A 22,318-nucleotide genomic window follows, 5' to 3' on the forward strand; every position below is an offset into this window, starting at 1 on the left:
CGCCCACATCCAAGTGTGACGTCAGAAGTCACGCACATCCCCGACACAACCCTGCCCACGTCCAAGTGTGATGTCAGAAGTCACGCCCATCCACGACACAACCCCGCCCACGTCGAGTGTAACGTAAACGAAAGCCACGCCCATATCAAATATGTCACCTCATGTGATTTCCCCTTCCCCATACCTGGAAACCCGGAAGTATGTTGAAGCAATTTATGGAAGTTTATGGGATCTAAATAAAATAATATTGTCCTTCGTTTTTACTAATACACGTTTTCTTATTTTTGTAAAGGGTGTCTAGGCTAAAATGGCACAACTTAAATCTAACATATATTTAATATGTCTAATATACGGAGCTGATTTTGTCATCATAACAGGTCCTAAAAAGCTTATGTTGATTAAAGTAGGCTAATTGTCAATTAAAACTTTTAAACCTTACCTTGTTCATTTATGTAATGAGATAAATTCACATTCATTAAGATAGATTTTGACCTACCCAAGGCAAAATTGAAATGTATCAAATTTAAAGGGGACAATTAGATTTTGGTATTGTAAAAGTATGCAAAATTATTGTAAAAGTTGGTATTGTATAAATGTCATTTAATTTTCTAAAGGTTTATTCCACTTATCATAAAGTGTAAACTTTTGAATGATAGAATCAACAGTTCCCCATATGCAGTAGGCTACACATACTTAGGCTGAATAAAGATTGCATTGGTAGATTATATAAGTAACATGACATTGACCTTCAGGCCTTTTTCATCACAACTTGATATGAAACATGTCCAGGTCCTCCACATACTTAAAGATGAATGAAAAAGGCATCCGTTGTTTCATTGGGTATTTTTATATTTAATATTTTACAAAAATAATTACATGTACAATTTTACAAAAAAAAATAAAAATAATATACACCACCAGTCAAAATTTTTTGAACAGTAAGATTTTTATTATTTTTTAAAGTCTCTTCTGCTCACCAAGCCAGCATTTATTTGATCCAAAATACAGCAAAAACAGTAATGTGAAATATTTTTACAATTTAAAAGAACTGCTTTCTATTTGAATGTATTTTAAAATTCAGTTTATTCCTGTGATCAAAGCTGAATTTTTTTCTGCATCATTACTCCAGTCTTCAGACCACTATAATGGTGACATAAAAAATTGTTATTTTTGTCTTTGTTGATTCTGCTTGTTTACATCAGGTTTCGTCAATAATGGTCAATCATCACTCAGTTAATCACTTAATTATTTCATTAACTTTAACTCCGCTTCAGTGTTAATTTAACACTCCTGTTTTAACACTTTCACACTCTTGAGTGTGGTCTCACATGTACTCCCAGCAGAGTTAATTTCACTCTGGATTTTTTGCTGTGTAGCAACAGGTGTTCATCACTAATGCACAATCATTATTTAATTAGTCACTTAATTATCTAATTAACTTTAACTCTTTGAGGACTTGGGATTTGACTTGAAACTCGTTTGTGACTTGGAAGGAATGACTTGATTCCTCCTCTGGTGAAATCAGCTGCTGAGTTCATGGGTAGAATTAACATATGGCAGGACTTCTACTTTCTGACCCCTGGACTATCCACCTCTGTGGGCAGCCATTCTTTTTTTGTTGTTGTTGTTGCATTTTTTGCCTCACCTCATTCATGGTATTGAAGGTAGAATAGAGTGCTGGTCATTAACTCCCCCCACCAACAATCCCTGCTGGCACTGAGACTTGAACCTGTGACCTTTGGGTTTTAAGTCCGACTCTTTAACCCAGTGTTTACCAACCACTGTGCAATAACAGGTTGTCAGGTGTACTGTGGAAATGTATCAGAACATTCTATCTCTATCATATTTCGTTATTAATATTATTTTAAATCAATGCTATTGGTCATGTTTACTTTACAACTTTTTTTGTTTGTGGGTTTTACAAATATTTAACAAATAAAAAACATTCAAAAGAGCTTGTGACTAAACCTGGTAATGCCATTGAATCCTCAATCTGTCAGAGAAACCTCCACCCGCCTCCATTCAGTCTAGAGACAGATCTCTGCTTATTCACAATGCAAGGGTAAATAAAGGACTGATGTTTAAGTACAGTGTTTTCTTTACACAATAAAAAATAAAAAAATAAATAAAACACTATGTCCTTATGGCCACCTCCCTCCTGTAGGCCGCTTCATCCCCACTGGTGATCCGTCCTATCACTGCAGTGTCGTCATCAGCGAACTTCAGAATGATGTTGTCCTTGTGGGAGGCAACACAGTCATGTGTGAACAGTGTGTAGAGGATGGGACTGAGAACACACCCTTGTGGGGTGCCAATGTTTGTAATGACAGTGTCTGAGGTCCTATTTCCAATCCTAACAGACTGTGGTCTGCCAGTCAGGAAGTCTAGGAGCCAGTCACAGAGTGTGGGATGTAGTCCAATAACAATCTCTTTTTTTTTTTTTTTTTTTTTTGTTTTTTTTTTTTAATTAATATTTTATTTATTGTATTTTGTTATTATTTTTGTAATATATATATATATATATATATATATATATAATTACTGTTTTATATATCCTGTGCATAGTGCTTCATCGTTTATATCATGAGATTTTGGCCAAGTGTATTAAACCACAAAAAACTGAGCACTTATATAGCTACAAAAAAAAAGAAAAAAACCCTCCTATAACCTGTGCTTGAATCAATGCACGTTTGTACAATTTTACTATATTTCAGTGCTTAGTGGTGTGCCGTGGGATTTTTTAGTGGTCAACACTCTGCTCTAACCATTAGGCCACTACTGCCCCTATAATGAATATTATAATTTATTATAAAACTTTGCTTATGTTTTAATTACTATATTACTACAATGTCTTTCAGGCCCAGTTATATACTTTTGAATCATAGCAAGATATTGTCTCTATCTTCAGGTATTACCATACTTTAAAGTCCTGCATGGATTCAGGTTTTGTCCATTGATTAAAAAGTGAAAATGACGTGACATACAGCCAAGTATGGTGACCCATACTCAGAATTCATGCTCTGCATTTAACCCATCCAAAGTGCACACACACAGTAGTGAACACACACCCGGAGCAGTGGGCAGCCATTTATGCTGCGGCGCCGGGGAGCAGTTGGGTGTTCGGTGCCTTGCTCAAGGACACCTCAGTCGTGGTATTGCCGGCCCAAGACTCAAACCCACAACCTTAGGGCTAGGAGTCAAACTCTCTAACCACTAGACCATGACTTCCCCACATTAATAACTCTAGTAAAAGGGGCCATATTTGCCGATGGCAAAACACAATTTAAAATTTCTCTGTTTATTTGTGCTTTATTCCAGGGTGGCGTACAGGGCAATGATGCCGATGCCTCTCTGACGGCTTTCGTTGTAATTGCCATGCAAGAGGGCAAAGAGATCTGTGGTAAATCAGTTGGAGTAAGTAAACTTCTTCCACCATTGTGTTTACCAGAACAAGAGTGGTAACGATAGACGATAGTGCCGTCAACAATAGTTTTAAAAACATTTTTATGATTTTTATGATAACACTAATAACAATTACTAATTATTATTATTGATAGTATTATTAATATAATTATATAGGCCTAATAATAGTCTTTAGGTCCGAACACAGCACAATAATCAGTTATAGATAAAAATCAAAAGTAGATTCAAACACAGACTTAAAACATGTTTAACAAGAAATATTGCTTATTCAAATTTTTTTTTCACTATCATTAATATGTGGTCCACATACACACACTGTAAAACCCGACAAGTAACGTAACTCAAACCTTTTGTGTAAACAAATATCCTTAAAAACATGACAAGTTGGGTTTACTCAAACCGTTTGAGGAAACCGATTGCCTTAAACCATTTAAGTTTTAAAACTCAACAGTTATGAGTACTCTGAACTTAATTCAGTTGAGTTCACTGAAAGAGAAGATACATTGCAATTAAGAAATTAAGTGATTAATTGAGTGATAATTGAGCATTAGTAATGAACACCTGCTGTTAACAAACAGAATTACTGAAGAAAAGAGAGAAAGGAACTACAACTAACTTCAGACACAGCCTCACTAAAACCTGACAAGTTATGTTAACTCAGACCGTTTGAGGAAACCGATTGCCTTAAACCATTTAAGTTTTAAAACTAACAGTTATGAGTACTCTGAACTTAATTCAGTTGAGTTCACTGAAAGAAGACATACATTGCAATTAAATAATTAAGTGATTAATTGAGTGATAATTGTGAATTAGTGATGATCAGCTGCTGTTAACAAACAGAATTACTGAAGAAAAGAGAAACACAAGAACTACAACTGACTTCAGACACAGCCTTAGATAAAATAAACTGAAAAATACATTAAATCTCTCAAGATCTGATTAAACAACCCCACAAACAGCATCACCAGCTCCACTTATTAATAACCAGACTGACTTTTTTTTCTGTCAGACGTCTACAGAAGATCTGATTGAGAATTAACTAAGGTTTAGATGTTGATTTATGTTTTCATTTAAAGTAACCATGTTAGAGATCAGTGTTTGCTTTAGTTGGGCTCTTGACCCTTGATTTCTGTCTTAGCTTTTTCTTTGGCTGTTGTAACCATTTGTTGTAACTCAAAAACCCAGAGAAAATATCATCAGGTGTTATACTCACACTCTTAGAAGCTGCTTTTATCCAAAGCAACTTACAGTGCACTCAGGTTAGCATTTTTTTTTATCTAACTTGTACCTTGATGTTTGTTGTTATACTTTATATTGGTGATGATAATCATTGATTATTGAACTGTTTGGAGTCTAATTTCTGATGAAATAGATGTTGTGTAGTTAGTTGGATTGATTACAGTAAAAGTGATTCTAAGAGACAGTGGTTCTGTGATAATCAGTTTATATAAAGAACTTTCTAAACAGCTTGGCTTTCTGTGGTGTCACACACAGACATCAATAATCAGCATATGAACCTCAACAATGGTGACCATTAAAAAAAAAAAAAAAAAAAAAAAAAAAAAACAATGCAGCAGAGCATGCTGGGAGCCATGGATGAGTTTTGTACTACAATAGTACCCAGCATGCATTGCAGCATTTATTTTTTTATTTTTTATTTTTTTTCGTAACCATTGTTGAGGTTCATATTCTGATTATTGATGTCTGTGTGTGACTAATTGACACCATAGAAAACCAAACTGTTTAGAAAGTCTTTTATATTAATCGATTATAAAAGAACCACTCACTTTTTGAATGGCTTTCATTGTAATCAACTGAATTAACTATAGAGCACCTTTTTAGTAAGATTTTGAACTCTGAGCAGCTCCATAATTGATGATTATCATCACCAATATGCTGTATAAAAACCAATACCTGATCATATTTGCTCTGGGTTTTTTGAGTTATAACAAACATGTTTCAAAAACACATGGTTACAATGTCAAAAAAAAAAAAAATCTAAGACAGAAGTCAAGGGTCAAGAGCCCAACTAAAGCAAACACTGATCTCTAACATGGTTACTTCAAATGAAACAATAAATCAACATCTAAACCTTAGTTAATTCTCAATAAGATCTTCTGTAGACGTCTGACAGAAATAAAGTCAGTCTGGTTATTAATAAGTGGAGCTGGTGATGCTGTTTGTTAACAGCAGCTGTTCATCACTAAAGCTCAATCAGCACTTTAATTTATCACTTGATTACATAATTGCAAAGTTTTAAAACTTACATGGTTTAAGTAAAGGCAATCTGTTTACTCAAACGGTTTGAGTTACTGTGACTTGTCAGGTTTTACAGTGTGCAATGTGACATTGTTCTTCATTACCCACTCCATCTTTGCTTGTAAAATGATAGAAAAAGAACCTAATTTGATCCTCAAAATTAAGTAAATAATTGAATGAGTTAATAAGTGAATAAATGCATTAATCAAACACATTAACTATTGCAGGTGATAGATGATAGGACAATATATGACTATGGAGCATATCAAACAGAACTATTAATAACTGACAGTTGCTTTTTTACTCTCTTCCTCTTGGATTTACCACCATACCCACACTTTTATAGAGTCTGCATGAAAGTATAAGGAAGGCTGTTGTCTTCTTGGAAGGTCGACTTCCACAACTGACCAATCCTTACGCTGTTGCCATGACCTCCTACGCCATGGCCAATGCTGACAAACTCAATAAAGACATCTTGATGAAACACTCTACCCAACGAGAAGGTCAGTCACACCAACATCAAAAATGTGTTGAGCTTCATACAACATACACTGTAAAACCCGACAAGCAACTTAACTCAAACCGTTTGAGTAAACAGATATCCTTAAAAACCTGACAAGTTAGGTTTACTCAGACCATTTGAGGAAACTGTTTGCCTTAAACCATTTAAGTTTTAAAACTAGAACAATAAATTAAACCAGAGTGGAAATTATGAATCTTGTAATTACAGCTGCCTGTTTGTGGCATAACAGCAGCATAAATAGCTCCTAAAGAAGCCAAAGCATCAAGTTCAGTGGTCGGGATCAGCATATGTGAATGGGGCTTCATCTTTTAATAATCTTGTGTTGTGTTTGAAACAGCCGGTAGGTCCTGGACTGTCCCTGAACAGCATCATCACTCACTAGAGGCGACGGCTTATGCTGTGCTGGCGCTTGTGAAGGCAAAAGACTTTGATAAAGCAGGAGAAGCAGTGCACTGGCTGTCCAGACAACAGACTCACTATGGTGCTTATGGCACCACACAGGTACACTAACACCTCATCATTTGACTGTGATAATAGTTGTACAGATGGTGGAACCAGCATTTGACAGTAGCTGCAGCTTGAGCTTTCATTAATGTAAAAAAAAAAAATCATCTGTAAATATTGTTAATACCTAATTTTTATAGGGTAAAATCTAAATATTCTGACTGAGTTAAGATTCTACTCTTACTAAATTGAACCATGTTAATGGCAGGTAAACCATGCATTTTAACTACAATGCATTGTACCTCGCTACCATTGTGGAAAGTAACTATATGGTTTCAGTGGTATTTGTTATGAAAACCAATAGCCTAAACACATTTATTATAAGTTGCTATAGCTTAATTACTAGCAAAAATTACTGTAGTTATATTTCATTTCTCCTTTAATACATTTGTATAATAAAAAACAAGCAAACAAACAAACAAAAAAAAAAACAATCTTGGCCTGATTAACCAAGATTTAAAACAAACAAAACAAGAACTTCAAATGAATAAAATAGCATTATACAAACACATAATATTTAATGGTAGAACCTGATTTCTTAATTGCATTTCTTAGTCTACACTTTCAATAAAACATTTGCTATTGGTTTGTAAAAGGTGTTTTTAATGCAAGCTTGAATTGCTTTTAAACTGTAATGACTATAGCAGGCATCACCAGTGTGGTGTTTCCAGCACGTCAAAACAGTGATGCAAAGCAATGGATTCAGTTTATTCAAAGGTTCCGAAAGCTGTGTTTCTCACATCATTACAGTTTAGTTACTGCCTGGAGTCTCGTCTGTGAATGCTTTTCTGTCTTTTCTAGGCGACCATCATGGTGTTCCAGGCTGTGGCAGAGTATCGCACGCAGGTGAAGGACCGACAAACCTTCAATCTGGACGTGGAGCTGTCTGTGGAAGGAAGACGCAGACCTGACAAATATACTATCAAAAGAGATAATGCACATCTTACACGATCCGACAGGGTGAGCAGTAACACATTAAAATCATTCAAAATTTAGATTTTTTTAGATTAGATTAGATTCAACTTTATTGTCATTATGCAGAGTACAAGTACAGAGCTAATTAAATGCAGTTATCATTTAACCAGAAGTGCAAGAATATAGTGTATACATATAAGTGCAGAGTAAGTGAAGCTATGATTTACAGAATGTACAGTGGAGTTAATATATACAGTATTAAGCAGAGTATGTACAAAATATAAATAGGAATGCAATGTAGGATTATATGTACATTATGAACAGCAGCAATGTAAGAACAGTGGTAATAAATACAGTTGGTTGAGTATACAATAGTATTGTTAAACAATGTATTCTATGCAAAATATCAGTAGTGCAATAATATTTTTATAGAAATAGTTAACTGTGCTTTGTACAGTAACAATGTTAGACTGTTAAAATGGTTCTAGGGCCATACTTCAATTGAAATCCTTTTGTTTTATAATGAGTTTTGTTGTTCGCCATCATGTTTAGTAAATTCAGGTATTTGTATTACATCATGGATTTGATTCTGATGACTCGAGTACGTCTGCATTCACTCAACAGGTGGACATAAACAAGGAGTTCAATGTAACTGCTAGAGGAACTGGAACAGCCACTCTCTCAGTGAGTGTCCATGAGCGTTTATACAGTCACCAGCAAGATTAAAGCGTGTGAACATCTAATCTGAGACGTGCTGCTGTTTTCAGGTTCTGACGCTGTACTACGCCAGACCTGTTGAGAAGAAATCTCACTGTACTTTCTTTGATCTGACTGTTAAAATGGAGAAAGACAATGAAGGTAAGATTGAGTTCATGCTCGTTCTGTGGCACTTTCCATACATGACATTTTTCACACTGCAATTAACTCCAGGTTATGCTCTATACCCCATATTTAACCCCGGGTAATGGCAATAAATGACACTGACACTTCAAATTAGAATATTTAGGAATGTAAAATGTCAGTTTAAGAATGCGTACAGATGAATTGTTAACCCTGGGTAAATTATGAGCAGTGTGAATGTGAAGCAACATGTTTCCGGTTTAAAATGACCAATGGTTATTTTTAAGTGTGCAAAACCATATTTATACCCAACCCCTTATTTTAATATAGTATATCATATATTCTGTTTCCCTTTAGCAAAACAAGGAGCCATTGCAAGTTACATCTTCACTATGGATTTCTTGTATGTGAACCAATATCCTAATACTTGTTTTTTTTTTTTTTTTTTTTTTTTGTCAGTAAATTATTTATTTGTAATTTATCAGCATGTGCTCATGCTTGCTTTGTTTACTTGGTTGGAGCCCGAGTTCGATCCTGCCTCACTTTTCTCACATTGGCGGTGTGTTTGCATCACAAATGCGAGTACTAGTGACAGCTGGTTACTATTGTGATTAGATAATGAATCTGACAGAGACATGGATGAAAGCCATTTTACAAATACAGAGACGGGTTTATTCAGAGACCAGCAGCTCTGTGTTACTACAATATAATAATTCTGACTCGGGTTCACACCAAAAGCTCTAGTGTGAAAACAGCTTTAAACGCAATTCAATTTATGCAATTATGTTAATACAATTTTCTCTTGATCTCCATCTTCATAGCTACAAAAATGATAAAACCGATGCCACCATGACTATTCTGGACATTGGTTTACCAACTGGATTTGAAGTTGAAGAAACTGATCTTAAACAGGTATTGTGATGATAAACTGATGCAGGACATAAAGCATTTTGATCATGTCATGTATTGAGGTTTTTGTTTTCTTATTTTCTTGTCCTCAGTTGTCTTCAGGGAAGGAGAGATACATTCAGAAATATGAAAAGAATAAAGTTCTTTCAGAGCGAGGATCCCTCATTCTCTACTTAAATAAGGTACTGTATATGTCAGCAAACTGTGGTGCCGGATAATTTAAAAAAGTTTTAGATATGATATGATATGATATGATATGGAAACCATGTGTTTTACTTACTATCAAAGTATGAGTTATTTGTGATTTTGTCGACATTTGTTAGCTCAAAAAAAAAAAAAAAAAAAAAAAAAAACCACTGGCATGGTATCTGGTTGTACTGTATGTTAATGTGAAAAAAGTAAAACTCTGGAAACCCCACACTGAAATGATTGGGGAAAAATCACCCACAGAAATCAAAGCAGGACTATGAAAATTGATTTTGTTATATAATTTGTCCGAATTTCAATGCAGAAAACACAAAAAAAACTTAAGAGGTGATTCTATAGCACATCCACAATGGCGTAAACCAAACCCACAAAACCCTTTCATAGGAAATGAAAAAAGTATGATGACACGAGTGGCTCTCTCTTACATTATTTGTCAAATAAAACTCAGCTATAATGAATAACACACACAGAAATGATGGAGTGACACCGCTACACATCCATGAAGGAGAACAAATGCAAACACCATGTGCTTCCGTCACTGCAAAGTCACTTTTTGTGTGCATTACAGAACGCATATCATAATCATATTTCACATTACATTTTAAAGAGGAAAGGATAAAATGCAAATTACGACTTTTAGCTATACAAAACAGAACACTAGCCGTGTTTCCACTGTCGGGCCAAAAGCGGGCGTGCTAGTGCGTGCCAGGACCAGTCGCGTTTCCATTGTCACTTCCGGTGCTTGATCGTGCCTCGTTGGTGCTTCCTCGGGGCCAATGGCCTGTTTTTTTTTTAACCTTGGGGCAAAGCAGGCCAGCGGGGGCTAGAGGAGTGGTTATGATCAAAGGCGGAGTTTATCCGCGTCCGGAGAGTGTTGGCACCGCGGATAATTTCATAAAGCTAACATAACACCAGCATTCAAAACTTTTTTAAAATAAGCTGAGCTCAAAACTCACTTTCAGTCAGCAGAGAGTGTTTGAAATAACTTGATCCGATGTGGATTATAATCACCATACAAGGCAGAAATATTTATAAGTGATGCAAAAGACTACGCACGCTACACTGTAAAACCTGACAAGTCACAGTAACTCAAACCGTTTGAGTAAACAGATATCCTTAAAAACCTTGACAAGTTGGGTTTACTCAAACCGTTTGAGAAAACCGATTGCTTTAAACCATTTAAGTTTTAAAACTAATAGTTGTGAGTACTCTGAACTTAATTCAGTTGAGTTCACTGAAAGAAGATATAGATTGCAATTAAGTAATTAAGTGATTAATTGAGTGATAATTGTGAATTAGTGATGAACACCTGCTGTTAACAAAAAGAATTACTGAAAAAAAAAGAGAGAAAGGAACTACAACTGACTTCAGACACAGCCTCACTAAAACCTGACAAGTTATGTTAACTCAAAACCGTTTGAGGAAACCGATTGCCTTAAACCATTTAAGTTTTAAAACTAATAGTTGTGAGTACTCTGAACTTGATTCAGTTTAGTTCACTGAAAGAAGATATACATTGCAATTAAGTAATTAAGTGATTAACTGAGTGATAATTGTGAATTAGTGATGAACAGCTGCTGTTAACAAACAGAATTACTGAAGAAAAGAGAAACACAGAACTACAACTGACTTCAGACACAGCCTTAGATAAAATAAACTGAAATAAAATACATTAAAATCTCTCAAGATCTGATTAAACAACCCCACAAACAGCATCACCTGCTCCACTTATTAATAACCAGACTGACTTTATTTCTGTCAGACGTCTACAGAAGATCTGATTGAGAATTAACTAAGGTTTAGATGTTGATTTATGTTTTCATTTAAAGTAACCATGTTAGAGATCAGTGTTTGCTTTAGTTGGGCTCTTGACCCTTGATTTCTATCTTAGTTTTTTTCTTTGGCTGTTGTAACCATCATTTGTTGTAACTCAAAAGCCCAGAGAAAATATCATCAGGTGTTATACACACACTCACACTCTTCGAAGCTGCTTTTATCCAAAGCAACTTACAGTGCATTCAGGTTAGCATTTTATTTTTATTTTACTTGTACCTAGATGTTTGTTGTTGTACTGTATATTGGTGATGACAATCATTGATTATTGAACTGTTTGGAGTCTAATCTCTGATGAAATAGGTGTTGTGTAATCAGTTGGATTGATTACAGTAAAAGTGATTCTAAGAGCCAGTGGTTCTGTAATAATCAGTTAATATAAAGAACTTTCCAAACAGTTTGGTTTTCTATGGTGTCATTTTGTCACACACAGACATCAATAATCAGCATATGAACCTCAACAATGGTAACCATAAAAAAACAACAACAACAAAAAAACAATGCAGCAGAGCATGCTGGGAGCCATGGATGAGTTTTGTACTACAATAGTACCCAGCATGCATTGCAGCATGTTTTTTTTTTTTTTTTTTTTTTCGTAACCATTGTTGAGGTTCATATGTTGTGATTTGATGTCTGTGTGTGACTAATTGACACCATAGAAGACCAAACTGTTTGGAAAGTCCTTTATATTAACTGATTATGAAAGAACCACTGACTTTTTTAATGGCTTTCATTATAATCAACTGAACTAACTATAAAACACCTATTTACTCAGATTTGTCTGGGCTTTATGAGTTATAACAAACATGTTTCAAAAACACATGGTTACAACGTCCAAAAAAAAAAAAAAATATATCTATGACAGAAGTCAAGGGTCAAGACCCCAACTAAAGCAAACACTGATCTCTAACATGGTTACTTCAAATGAAACAATAAATCAACATCTAAACCTTAGTTAATTCTCAATCAGATCTTCTGTAGACGTCTGACAGAAATAAAGTCAGTCTGGTTATTAATAAGTGGAACTGGTGATGCTGTTTTGTTAACAGCAGCTGTTCATCACTAAAAGCTCAATCAGCACTTAATTAATCACTTGATTACATAATTGCAAAGTTTTAATACTTACATGGTTTAAGTAAAGGCAATCTGTTTACTCAAACGGTTTGAGTTACTGTGACTTGTCAGGTTTTACAGTGTAGGCATCAATGTTACCATAGTAAACATGGTAAATGTGACCGCTTGAAGAAATCAGACGTCAGCTTCTTATTCTCTATCACAATCGTGTATTTATTTATTAACATATTTTATATGTCATAAGTCTCGTCTCGAGAGTTTAGCTCCACGTAGCCAATGTCATTAAAATATAACAATGTTTTTTGTTCGGGAGCTTTTATAAAATATAGAAATGGTCATTCATTCTAAATGTGATGTATATAGGCTACTGTGACTACAAATAAACAGAAACAGACTCGACTGAATAAGCAGGCTATGTTCATAACGCTTTATTTCTGTGTGACTAATTTTTAATCCTGATAAATTAATTCATTATGATTAATGGATCACTTATTATAGTAAAACATCGATGCTTCATCATCTATCATGTTTGTTTTGTGATCACGTTAGTTCCAGTGAGTTATTTCTTATTAGTTTTCTGATAATTTGTCTTTGCTGGTGAAATGATGGGGTTGCGTGACGTTGTTCCTGAGAGGCGTGTAAAGGGTGGGTTTTAGTGAAGCGCAGCAGATCTTCTGGCCTCAGTGCTACAGGTCTGAGGTTATTAGCCCCGCCCGGCCCGTTTTAAGCACTGGCTCGCACTGGCCCGATAGTGGAAAAGTGGCTACTGCCTTTGCAGTATAAATCCAGATACAGATTGGTTAAAGTTGTAAAGGTTTGTAAAAATTGTATTTTTACTGTATTTGGCATTATTTGTCACTTATTATTTGTGCAAATGTTAATGTGGGCAGTTTTTAGTGTGCAATATGATTTTTAATATCATATAATAAAATTGCTTTGATATCTGTCTCATTAGGTTTCTCACAGAGAGACAGAAAGACTTGCCTTCAGCATGCACCAGATGCATAATGCAAGTCAGCTACAACCTGCTGCAGTCACAATATATGAATATTACTCACCAGGTGAGCATTTTCAAATTAACATGTTTATTTAGTGCTATTAATGATTAGAATTCATGCTTCGAAAAATGAACAAATTCAGTCATGTATATATGTTATGTAATAAGTGATCTCTGTACCATCGACTCGATTCAAGCTTGAATATTTCTGTGAGTCAGCACAGCAGCTGCTGCTACAGGTTCTGTAACTGGGGAAGGGGATCATGAGGAAATGAATGATTCCTGTTCCAACTGCTATTAACGATTACTTTTTTGAAAGTATAAATGTATTAAAAAATGCAATTCAGGATAACAATTCTTCTTTCTTGGAATCGATTCATTAAAGTAAATCTGTGGTATTTTTTGTTCCTAGTCCTGCACAAAGACACTCTTTTAATGTTCATTCAGTGATTTACTAATTTGCTTACATAAATGTATTCAAGTTATCTTCTTTGTGGGCTTTTCTCAAGAGATATTGTTATATGATTTTTGTTGAGATTAATTCACTTGCATATCATGAAATAATTTACAATAGCATTTTTTTTATCAGTTGACCTCCCTCCTTTTTTATTTTATTTATTTTTTTTTTTCAGATGCACGCTGTACAAAGTTCTACCACCCTGAAAGGACAGATGGTGTGATATACAGACTCTGTAAAGGAGACCTGTGCCTGTGTGCAGAAGGTATCATAACTAATGATAGTGTAAAGAGACCATCTCCTGTACTGTTTTGGTATCTTATTTAAATCTTCACATGCAACAGCTGGAATTACGGCTGGGCGATGTGGCTAAAAAAAAAAAAAAAAAATCTCGATTTTTTCAGAATGTTTGACCGATTCTCGATTTTTACTATTTTTTAACTAGTTAACTTGAAAATGTATCTACAACATGATTCAAGTAACTTGTTCTGTATTAATACTCTAGTTAAAGAAAATTATATTCCAAATGCAGCACACATGAAGTTGTCAACATGATGTAAATGTTAAACAAATCACTTGTTAAAAATCTTTGCAAAAAAAAAAAAAAAAAGATGCTTGAACTACAACTACATCTTGTGCAAACTTGTCTTATACATATTAGAAATAATCAGAAATAATACATGGAAAATGTTTTTAAATAAATCTCAAAATTCAAGGTAATTCAAATTCAAAATGACTGAAGGTATAACACCAGTAGACTAGTATTATCTATAAATGTTCTTAAAAACAATGAACAGCAGTTTTCAGCCTGTCACCATGATGCAAACATGAAATATCCGACATACAGTAGTAGTTCTTTGCAGGTTTTTATTTGATTCCACTGCTTTTCCATAGTTTTTTCTATGTAAACATGGACACGTTTGACTGTTGTGCTCGCATCTCATGCATGAAACGCCATTCTAAAAACACGGCACTCAAGTTAAAAGAAGTTCAGCTCCCATCTTCCTGCATTTTTTTTTTTTCCTATTTCACTGCCGGTGTCGCATCTTTGTCAACACAAAAGCACATTCTATGTGAATGGCACTTAGTGATATGTTCTACTAATGATCCTTCATAGAGTGCGTCACATGTGAGCATTTAATCACGTGCGCCAACATGCAGTTGGATCATTCTTTTCTCTTTGCTTTTATCATTGGCATTTTGGCAAAGTGTCTAATTCTAAAGTTTGGTAATATTTCTATTCAAAATTGTGATTCCTGGGTTTATAAAATCGTGGCAAAACATTAAATTTAAATTAATCAATAAAGCCCTAGCTGGAATAATCGTTTTCTCTATAGGATATAGAGAAAACAGCATTTATACTTCCTTCTTATTACTGCTTTGCTTTGTGAAAGTTTGAGTGCGTCTGCATAGTTCATCAAACTCTTGCTTCAAAAGAGCATTGCAGAACCTGTTTCATGAGAATGGGCTCTTTACATGGAAAAAAATTTAACATTTACTTATTTTTATTCTTGTCTGAATTGGGGGGTGTGTGTGTGTGTGGGGGGGGGGGGGGGGTGATTACAAGTGTGTACGTGTGTGTGACATTAACTTTTCTGAACACAGAAAACTGCACTTTCCAGAAGAAAAACAAAACCAGAGAAGAGGAGCGTTTAAATAAAGCCTGTGAAGGAGGCATGGATTATGGTAAATGCATTCAATTCATAACTGTTATACAGTACTTCGTGAAATTAAGATTCATTATTTGTTGTATAATTGTAATAATGCTTGCAAATCAATTGTATAATGCTTGCACTTCCCAAAAAATAACAAAAATCATATATACAACCACAAAATATAAATCTCAGACAAATTACAAAAAAAGTCAGGACACTTTTGCTTACAAAACAGTTTACCAGAACAGATGTGATGTAATCTGACACTCTTTTAATAGTGACCATGTTAAGCTCCAAAAATGGAAAACACAATGGATCACAAGTAGATCATTTAATCTGACAGGTGCAAAGTCTCCTGAAGCCAAATGTGATGAAAAGACCCACATTTAAGTTCTTCACTGAAGATCTTCCTCTCTAATTAGCTGTTAAAGGTAGGGTAGGGATTTTGGAGAGGCTATCAATACCAAGCAAATTGAAAGCATAAGATCCCACCTTCCCTGCATAATCACTCTGCAAAGCCATGTCTCCTCCTTAACACATGAACATGCACAGGCAGATAAGAGACTAACCAGTGACACGAAGAGAGATGGCATTGGTGAAGGGTTTGCCAATTTTGGCAAACTGTTTAATAGCCACTACCAACATGCGATGGGTAACTCGCAAAGCACAATGTTCCTCCGTGTTTTCCCCAAGTACACCCGGCTGCAGCCTGCAGATCGAGGTGGGGCTGCATCTGGGGCGGGGCTGCACGTGTCGCCCCGCCCCTTACCTACTCTGATTGGTTTGATCGTCTTTCATAGACATGCATGATAAGAAATGTGTGCGTAGTTGGTGTAGGACGGAGTATGTTGTTTAAAAAGCTAAGTTTTACAAAGTCTTCAATATAAAGCACAGTTGTTTGTTGTTAACTTGACTCACTATGTCTGATTTATTGAATCACGAGATGTTAGCTGCTGCAAGTTTAATCTGGACCAGTCGAATTCACAAATTAATCATTGGGACATTCTAAAACGCTTAACGTGAAAGTGTGTGGCTTTATGCATTAAAACGGTGTTTTTAAAAGACCAAACTCAGTAAACAAACTATTAATAAAGAATTCTATTAACATACAAGCAGATATGAGCCCAGAATACAAACGCAACACATTTAATTATGCGTTAAGCATTTTCCTCCCATAACCTGCTTGTCTGTAAATAGAATGCTTTATTAAAATGTTTATTGAGTTTGGTCTTTTTAAAACACGTTTTAATGCATTATGCCACGTTAAGAGTTTTCCTTTTAGGCCAATAACATGTAATTAAATGCATTGCATTCTTATTCTGGACTCATCTGCTTGTCTGTAAATAGAATACTTTATTAGTAATGTGTTTACTGAGTTTGGTCATTAAAAAAAAAAAAAAAAAAACTTTTAATGCATTAATTTAAAAGAATCGGCTCAATAATGGTCACAAAATGGGTATCGGAGAAGATACCAATTTAATATATTAATTTAATATAAATAGATGATACTTTATAAAGTTTATTTCAATATTTGAATGCAGTGGCTGTGGGACAACTGCACTAAAATAAGAACTCGATGGGCATGAAATTGTTTTCATTAATAGCAACAGATTACGTAAGTATGTCCTTTCAGAATCATCACTGGCCAGTAGAAATAAAAGTTTCTCGATTTCTTCACTTTAAAATAATGAGGAGCAGCATATTTTCCTGAAATAAAGGAGAGGAAAAGTCTATGCTTTGCAATGTAGTAAAGAAAATTAAAGTTTCATAAAAATTGAAATGGCACACAGTAGACACATTAGCCTGTTGCAGATAATTATACGTAACAATAATTGTCTTGTCATGCAGTATAAATTAAAACAATACTTTCTCATACTCTGATGATATGAAATAATCAAATTTACTAAAATTATTTAATTCATAATTCATTCTTCTATCTGAAGACCTGATCCTCCCACTGTGGATAATAAACCCAATTCATTTATTAAATGGTTGTTCGTCTGTTAGCCTAAAGATCAGTTTAATTTAACAAAACAATCATTTCAGGGACATTGCGAGTTACAGGTTAATGTTTTATTTTTTTCTTCTGTGCATTATAATGAAGGCTTTGTAAAACTGCACAGCGTTTTTAGCTTTTTAAACAACTTACTCCGTCCTACACCAACTACGCACACATTTCCTATCATGTATGTCTATGAAAGACGATCGAACCAATCAGAGTAGGTAAGGGGCGGGGCGACACGTGGAGGTGCAGCCCCGCCTCGATCTGCAGGCTGCAGCCGGGTGCTTCTCGTTTTCCCAGCACGGTACCATAGAAAGTATGAGGTTTGAGAATTAGAAGGCGGGGCAACAGTTAAAACATTTCAAATTTAAAGTTCATGCAAACAGATATTAATAGACTAGTTTCAGTCAAATATTTATTTAGGCCTATAACAAAACCCAGTGTTAAAGCAGAGCACAAACAATTATATCTGGAACATTAGAATACTGTAGGCTATTCAATATGTGGTCACTTCCGCGTATTCATCGCGGGGATAAAGAAATGAAGAACGATACGAAGCAGTGGATTAGCTGATGCTAAGGATTAGACATAACACAAGGAATAATTTAATTTGTTTTATTTGTACAGATTGCAATGCAACTGTAAAAATAATGTAAATATGTAACTTCGTAATTCTGTGCATATGTTTACATGTGCACTAGAACTGTTTGTAAGTGTGTATTGCTACTAGATCTTAAATTTCAAAGTACAGCTGTGCAATAAAGGTGTTCTATTCTAAAATTACAAACATTTACAGTGTCAACCACTGCCTTTTTAATTACATTGTTACCTTTAAAATTGTTATATTGCAAAGCAAAATATATTTTACATGCATATATTTTTCCATTTTTAGAAACATCTAAAACACATCTCTTCCATCTTTATTTGTCCCTCAAACTCTAGCACTCTCTATTCTAATTATATTTTATCTTTTTATTTATTTTTTATTTAAAAAAAAACAACACTTGACCCTCTGTCACTTGCAATCTTCATTCGTTTTCTAACTGCTTGTTTTTCTAATATATACACTGTAAAACCCGACAAGTAACTTAACTCAAACCGTTTGAGTAAACAGATATCCTTAAAAACCTGACAAGTTATGTTAACTCAAATCGTTTGATTGAGTAAGATTGTATTATTACATTTATGTTTTAAAACTAACAGTTATGATTACTCTGAACTTAATTCAGTTGAGTTCACTGAAAGAAGATATACATTGCAATTAAATAATTAAGTGATTAATTGAGTGATAATTGAGCATTAGTGATGAACACCTGCTGTTAACAAACAGAATTACTAAAAAGAAAAGAATAAATATTTGACTGAAACTTGTCTATTATTATCTGTTTGCATGAACTTTAACTTTGAAATGTTTTAACTGTTGCCCCGCCTTCTAATTCTCAAACCTCGTACTTTCTATGGTATCGCGCTGGAAAACACAGAGGATTGTGCTTTGCGAGTTACCCATCGCTTGTTGGTAGTGGCGTTTACCAGTTTGCTTTGCTGATTGCGAAACGTGATTGGTAAACAGTTTGCCAGAATATACCCTGACCCTCATGTCTCATTCACCAGTAAGAAAGCATTACAGTACAAAGCACATACTATAACAATAAAAAAAGCCTTCCATTCTCGCTTGGTCTGCAAAAAGCGCAACGGACCGAGCTGATGACGTATCATGTCTGCTCAAACAGGGGATGGCGGAGGTTTTAAATACGTTGACAGGCAGGTAGGGCAGCATATCATAGTCCTCAGAATGAGTGATATGACAAAAACATTGTATGGTCCTACACCTTCCACAGACTTGAACTGGTGGAGAAATCTCTTATGCGTCTGGTTTAAGGCTTAATCGATCCAAGTGTGAGCTGTTGCCACTTCATTGTTGTAGTGACTCTGCTATTGATAACATTCCAGTTAAACGGAATGTAAAATATTTAGGTATACATGTATGTAAAAATATTATAGTTAGACAGAACTTAAATTTTTCGAATAGGATACAGAAAACCAAATTAATATTCAACTGCTGGCTACAAAGAGACTTGTCCGTCTTAGGTAGAATATTACTCTCCAAGGCAGAAGGCCTTTCTCGCTTTGTTTACCCTTCTTTGTCTCTATTTGTAAAGGACTCAACTGCTAATCAAGTCAAACAAGACTTTTTTAGATTTCATTTGGAAGAACAAGTCTCATAGGCTTAAAAAGAATGTTATCTCTAACCCTAAAGAAAAGGGAGGTCTAGAGATTTTGGATTTTATAGATGTGGTCAACACATTCAAAATTAATTGGTTAAAAAGGTGCATTCGAAATCCTGATTCTATTTTTGTCTTTATTCCGAACATTATTTTTAATAAGCTGGGTGGGCTCTCGTTTCTTCTAAAGTGTAATTTTCTACCAAATAAAACTACCTATCAAACTTCCATCAACAGTCCCTCTTGGCCTGGGGAAATTATCCTTCAATCACAACTTCTCACCGCACAAATCTCTCCTTTGGGAGCAACAGCGACATTCTTATTAGGAATAAATCAGTATTCTTTCCCTAAGTGGTTCGATAGAGAAATTAACCATGTACTCTGCTTATTTGATGATTCTGGCACCATGCTCTCTTATGGAAGCTCATGATTTCCCAATACCTTTTTAAAGATTTTAAATCTATCACTGATGCCATCCCTATCGGAATTAGACAATTAATTAAAAATCATCTGAGCTATGGAAACAAAGATATCAGACAGCTTTCACTTATGTTGGATGGTGTAGAACTGTCTGATAAAAAATGTAACAATAAGCATATTCGCCAACATTTGCAAAAGAGTAAATCCATTGCTCCAAGGGGGATGTTTTTATTGGAATTCCTTAATAAGTGAAATAAATTGGAAAAAAAACATGGTTGATTCCTCACAAATACTGTATCTCTAATAAAGCTAAAGAGGTCCACTTTAAACTTTTACATAACATGTACCCTACAAATTGTTTTGTTGCTAAGTTTCTAGACATTGACACATGCTGCAGCTTTTGTAAACAGGACACTGAAACCATTCCTCATTTATTTTTTAATTGTCCAGTTACCAAAAGGTTTTGGGAAGATTTGGGTACTCACTTTCTCCAATCTCAAAATATAACTCACTCATTCACCCTGAAAGATATTATCTGTTACTTTTGTTTCCCACAAGATGGCACCCTGGAGTTTGTATTAAATTTTATAATCTTATATGCTAAGTTCTTTATACACAAGCAGAAATTTAATAAGTCTTCCTTATGTTTTAAACATTATATTTTGGAACTTAATATGCTTCTTAAATCTTGTAAAGAATAAGAAGAATGGAAAACTTTTGTATAAATATTATGACCTATTTCCTGAATCCTCTTAATATTCTTATTTTCCCACCTCTATTTAGTATGTATGTTTTTTTTGTTTGTTTGTTTGTTTTGTTCTTTTTTTTTTTTTTTGTATGTCTGTATAAATGTTTGATTATATATTAATGGTTTTACACGTTTGTACCCAATGTTACCTTCAATAAAAGATTAAAAAAAAATAAATTTAAATGTCTGTATAAATTTTTCAGACAATATAAATACACAAATACATTCAGACCACTTAACTTAGTGACTGCTATCGGGATGTGAAGAGACTTTCAACTAGCATAACAAAAAATGTTTTTGAACCAAATCACTTCAGCCTTTAACTAAAGAAGTGCTGCAGCTGAGTTAGCAGCCTGGTCTCACTCTTTATATCTAGGTATTAGTACGTATTATTTACAAGCACAAAACCTACAATTTTGTATGTTTTGACTGATGCTGAAACATACAATTTGCATGTATTACAATGTTTAAAACATAAAATTGCTATGTATTAACAGCTAAAAAACTTAAAATAATTACAAATCTTTTTATTTCTTATTATTTTATCGAAAAGTGTATTAGATTTTAAAGGTGAAATCACACCTTTTTTAAGAAAATTTTGTTTTAAAATGTCCTTTTTTATGGGAAATATCTTAGAAAAAAGTAAGTCATACAGGACTGAAACAACATGAATGAGAAAATCATGATAATTTTTGTGACAACTATTTCTTTAACCCTTGTATTAATGCAATAAATAAATAAATAAATAAATTTTGGCCTGAGCCTTATAGTTCTACATGGAGATAACAATATAATGTGTTTGACAGTTTATAAAGCCACAGTGGTGGGGATGGATCTGAAACAGGACTCTGACATCTATGACATGAAAGTGGAGCAGGTGCTGAAAGAAGGTATGGTTCAGTATTCCCTCCGCTGATCATGAAATGCATTTGAAATATTTCATTCCTGTTAGATGCATTTGTCCTTCTCTATTAATGCTCTACAGAAGACTAAACTGCACTGCAGTAGAATTGTTTCCTAAATGCTGTTCTGTCCTGTAGGCACCGATGATAATGTTCTGAACAAAGTGAGACAATTTTTGGCTCGTCCAAGTTGCAGAGAATATTTAGGATTGGTGAAAGGCAAGTCATACCTCATCATGGGGAGATCTGTTGACCTGCCAAAGCTCGGGGGAAGGTAGGTGTCCACTGTGTCTGGAAATAGCAGGATTTATGTAGAGTGTTTTTTGTGGCTCAGTGTTGTGACGGTTATATTCTATCATAGTGCATTTTTAGTAACCTAGAATAGACACTTGATTAAAATAAGATACACAACACAAATCCTCTATGAT

General features: G+C 34.5%; 1 protein-coding gene across 1 annotated transcript in view; it reads left to right on the forward strand.

The window, feature by feature from the left end:
* LOC109052108 (complement C3-like) overlaps positions 1–22,318 on the forward strand; it is an 88,736-nt gene that overhangs the window by 65,617 nt on the left and 801 nt on the right. Inside the window, exons 27-40 of the mRNA XM_042764242.1 lie at positions 3,319–3,414; positions 6,029–6,185; positions 6,543–6,706; positions 7,511–7,669; positions 8,249–8,308; positions 8,392–8,482; positions 8,822–8,867; positions 9,286–9,376; positions 9,466–9,555; positions 13,443–13,548; positions 14,117–14,206; positions 15,547–15,627; positions 21,795–21,878; positions 22,029–22,164. Coding sequence (XP_042620176.1) covers positions 3,319–3,414; positions 6,029–6,185; positions 6,543–6,706; positions 7,511–7,669; positions 8,249–8,308; positions 8,392–8,482; positions 8,822–8,867; positions 9,286–9,376; positions 9,466–9,555; positions 13,443–13,548; positions 14,117–14,206; positions 15,547–15,627; positions 21,795–21,878; positions 22,029–22,164 — 1,451 coding nt within the window. The remainder of the gene's footprint in view (positions 1–3,318; positions 3,415–6,028; positions 6,186–6,542; positions 6,707–7,510; positions 7,670–8,248; positions 8,309–8,391; positions 8,483–8,821; positions 8,868–9,285; positions 9,377–9,465; positions 9,556–13,442; positions 13,549–14,116; positions 14,207–15,546; positions 15,628–21,794; positions 21,879–22,028; positions 22,165–22,318) is intronic.

The sequence above is a fragment of the Cyprinus carpio genome, chromosome A1 (genome assembly GCF_018340385.1).
Source record: "Cyprinus carpio isolate SPL01 chromosome A1, ASM1834038v1, whole genome shotgun sequence".
Taxonomy (NCBI): Eukaryota; Metazoa; Chordata; class Actinopteri; order Cypriniformes; family Cyprinidae; genus Cyprinus; species Cyprinus carpio.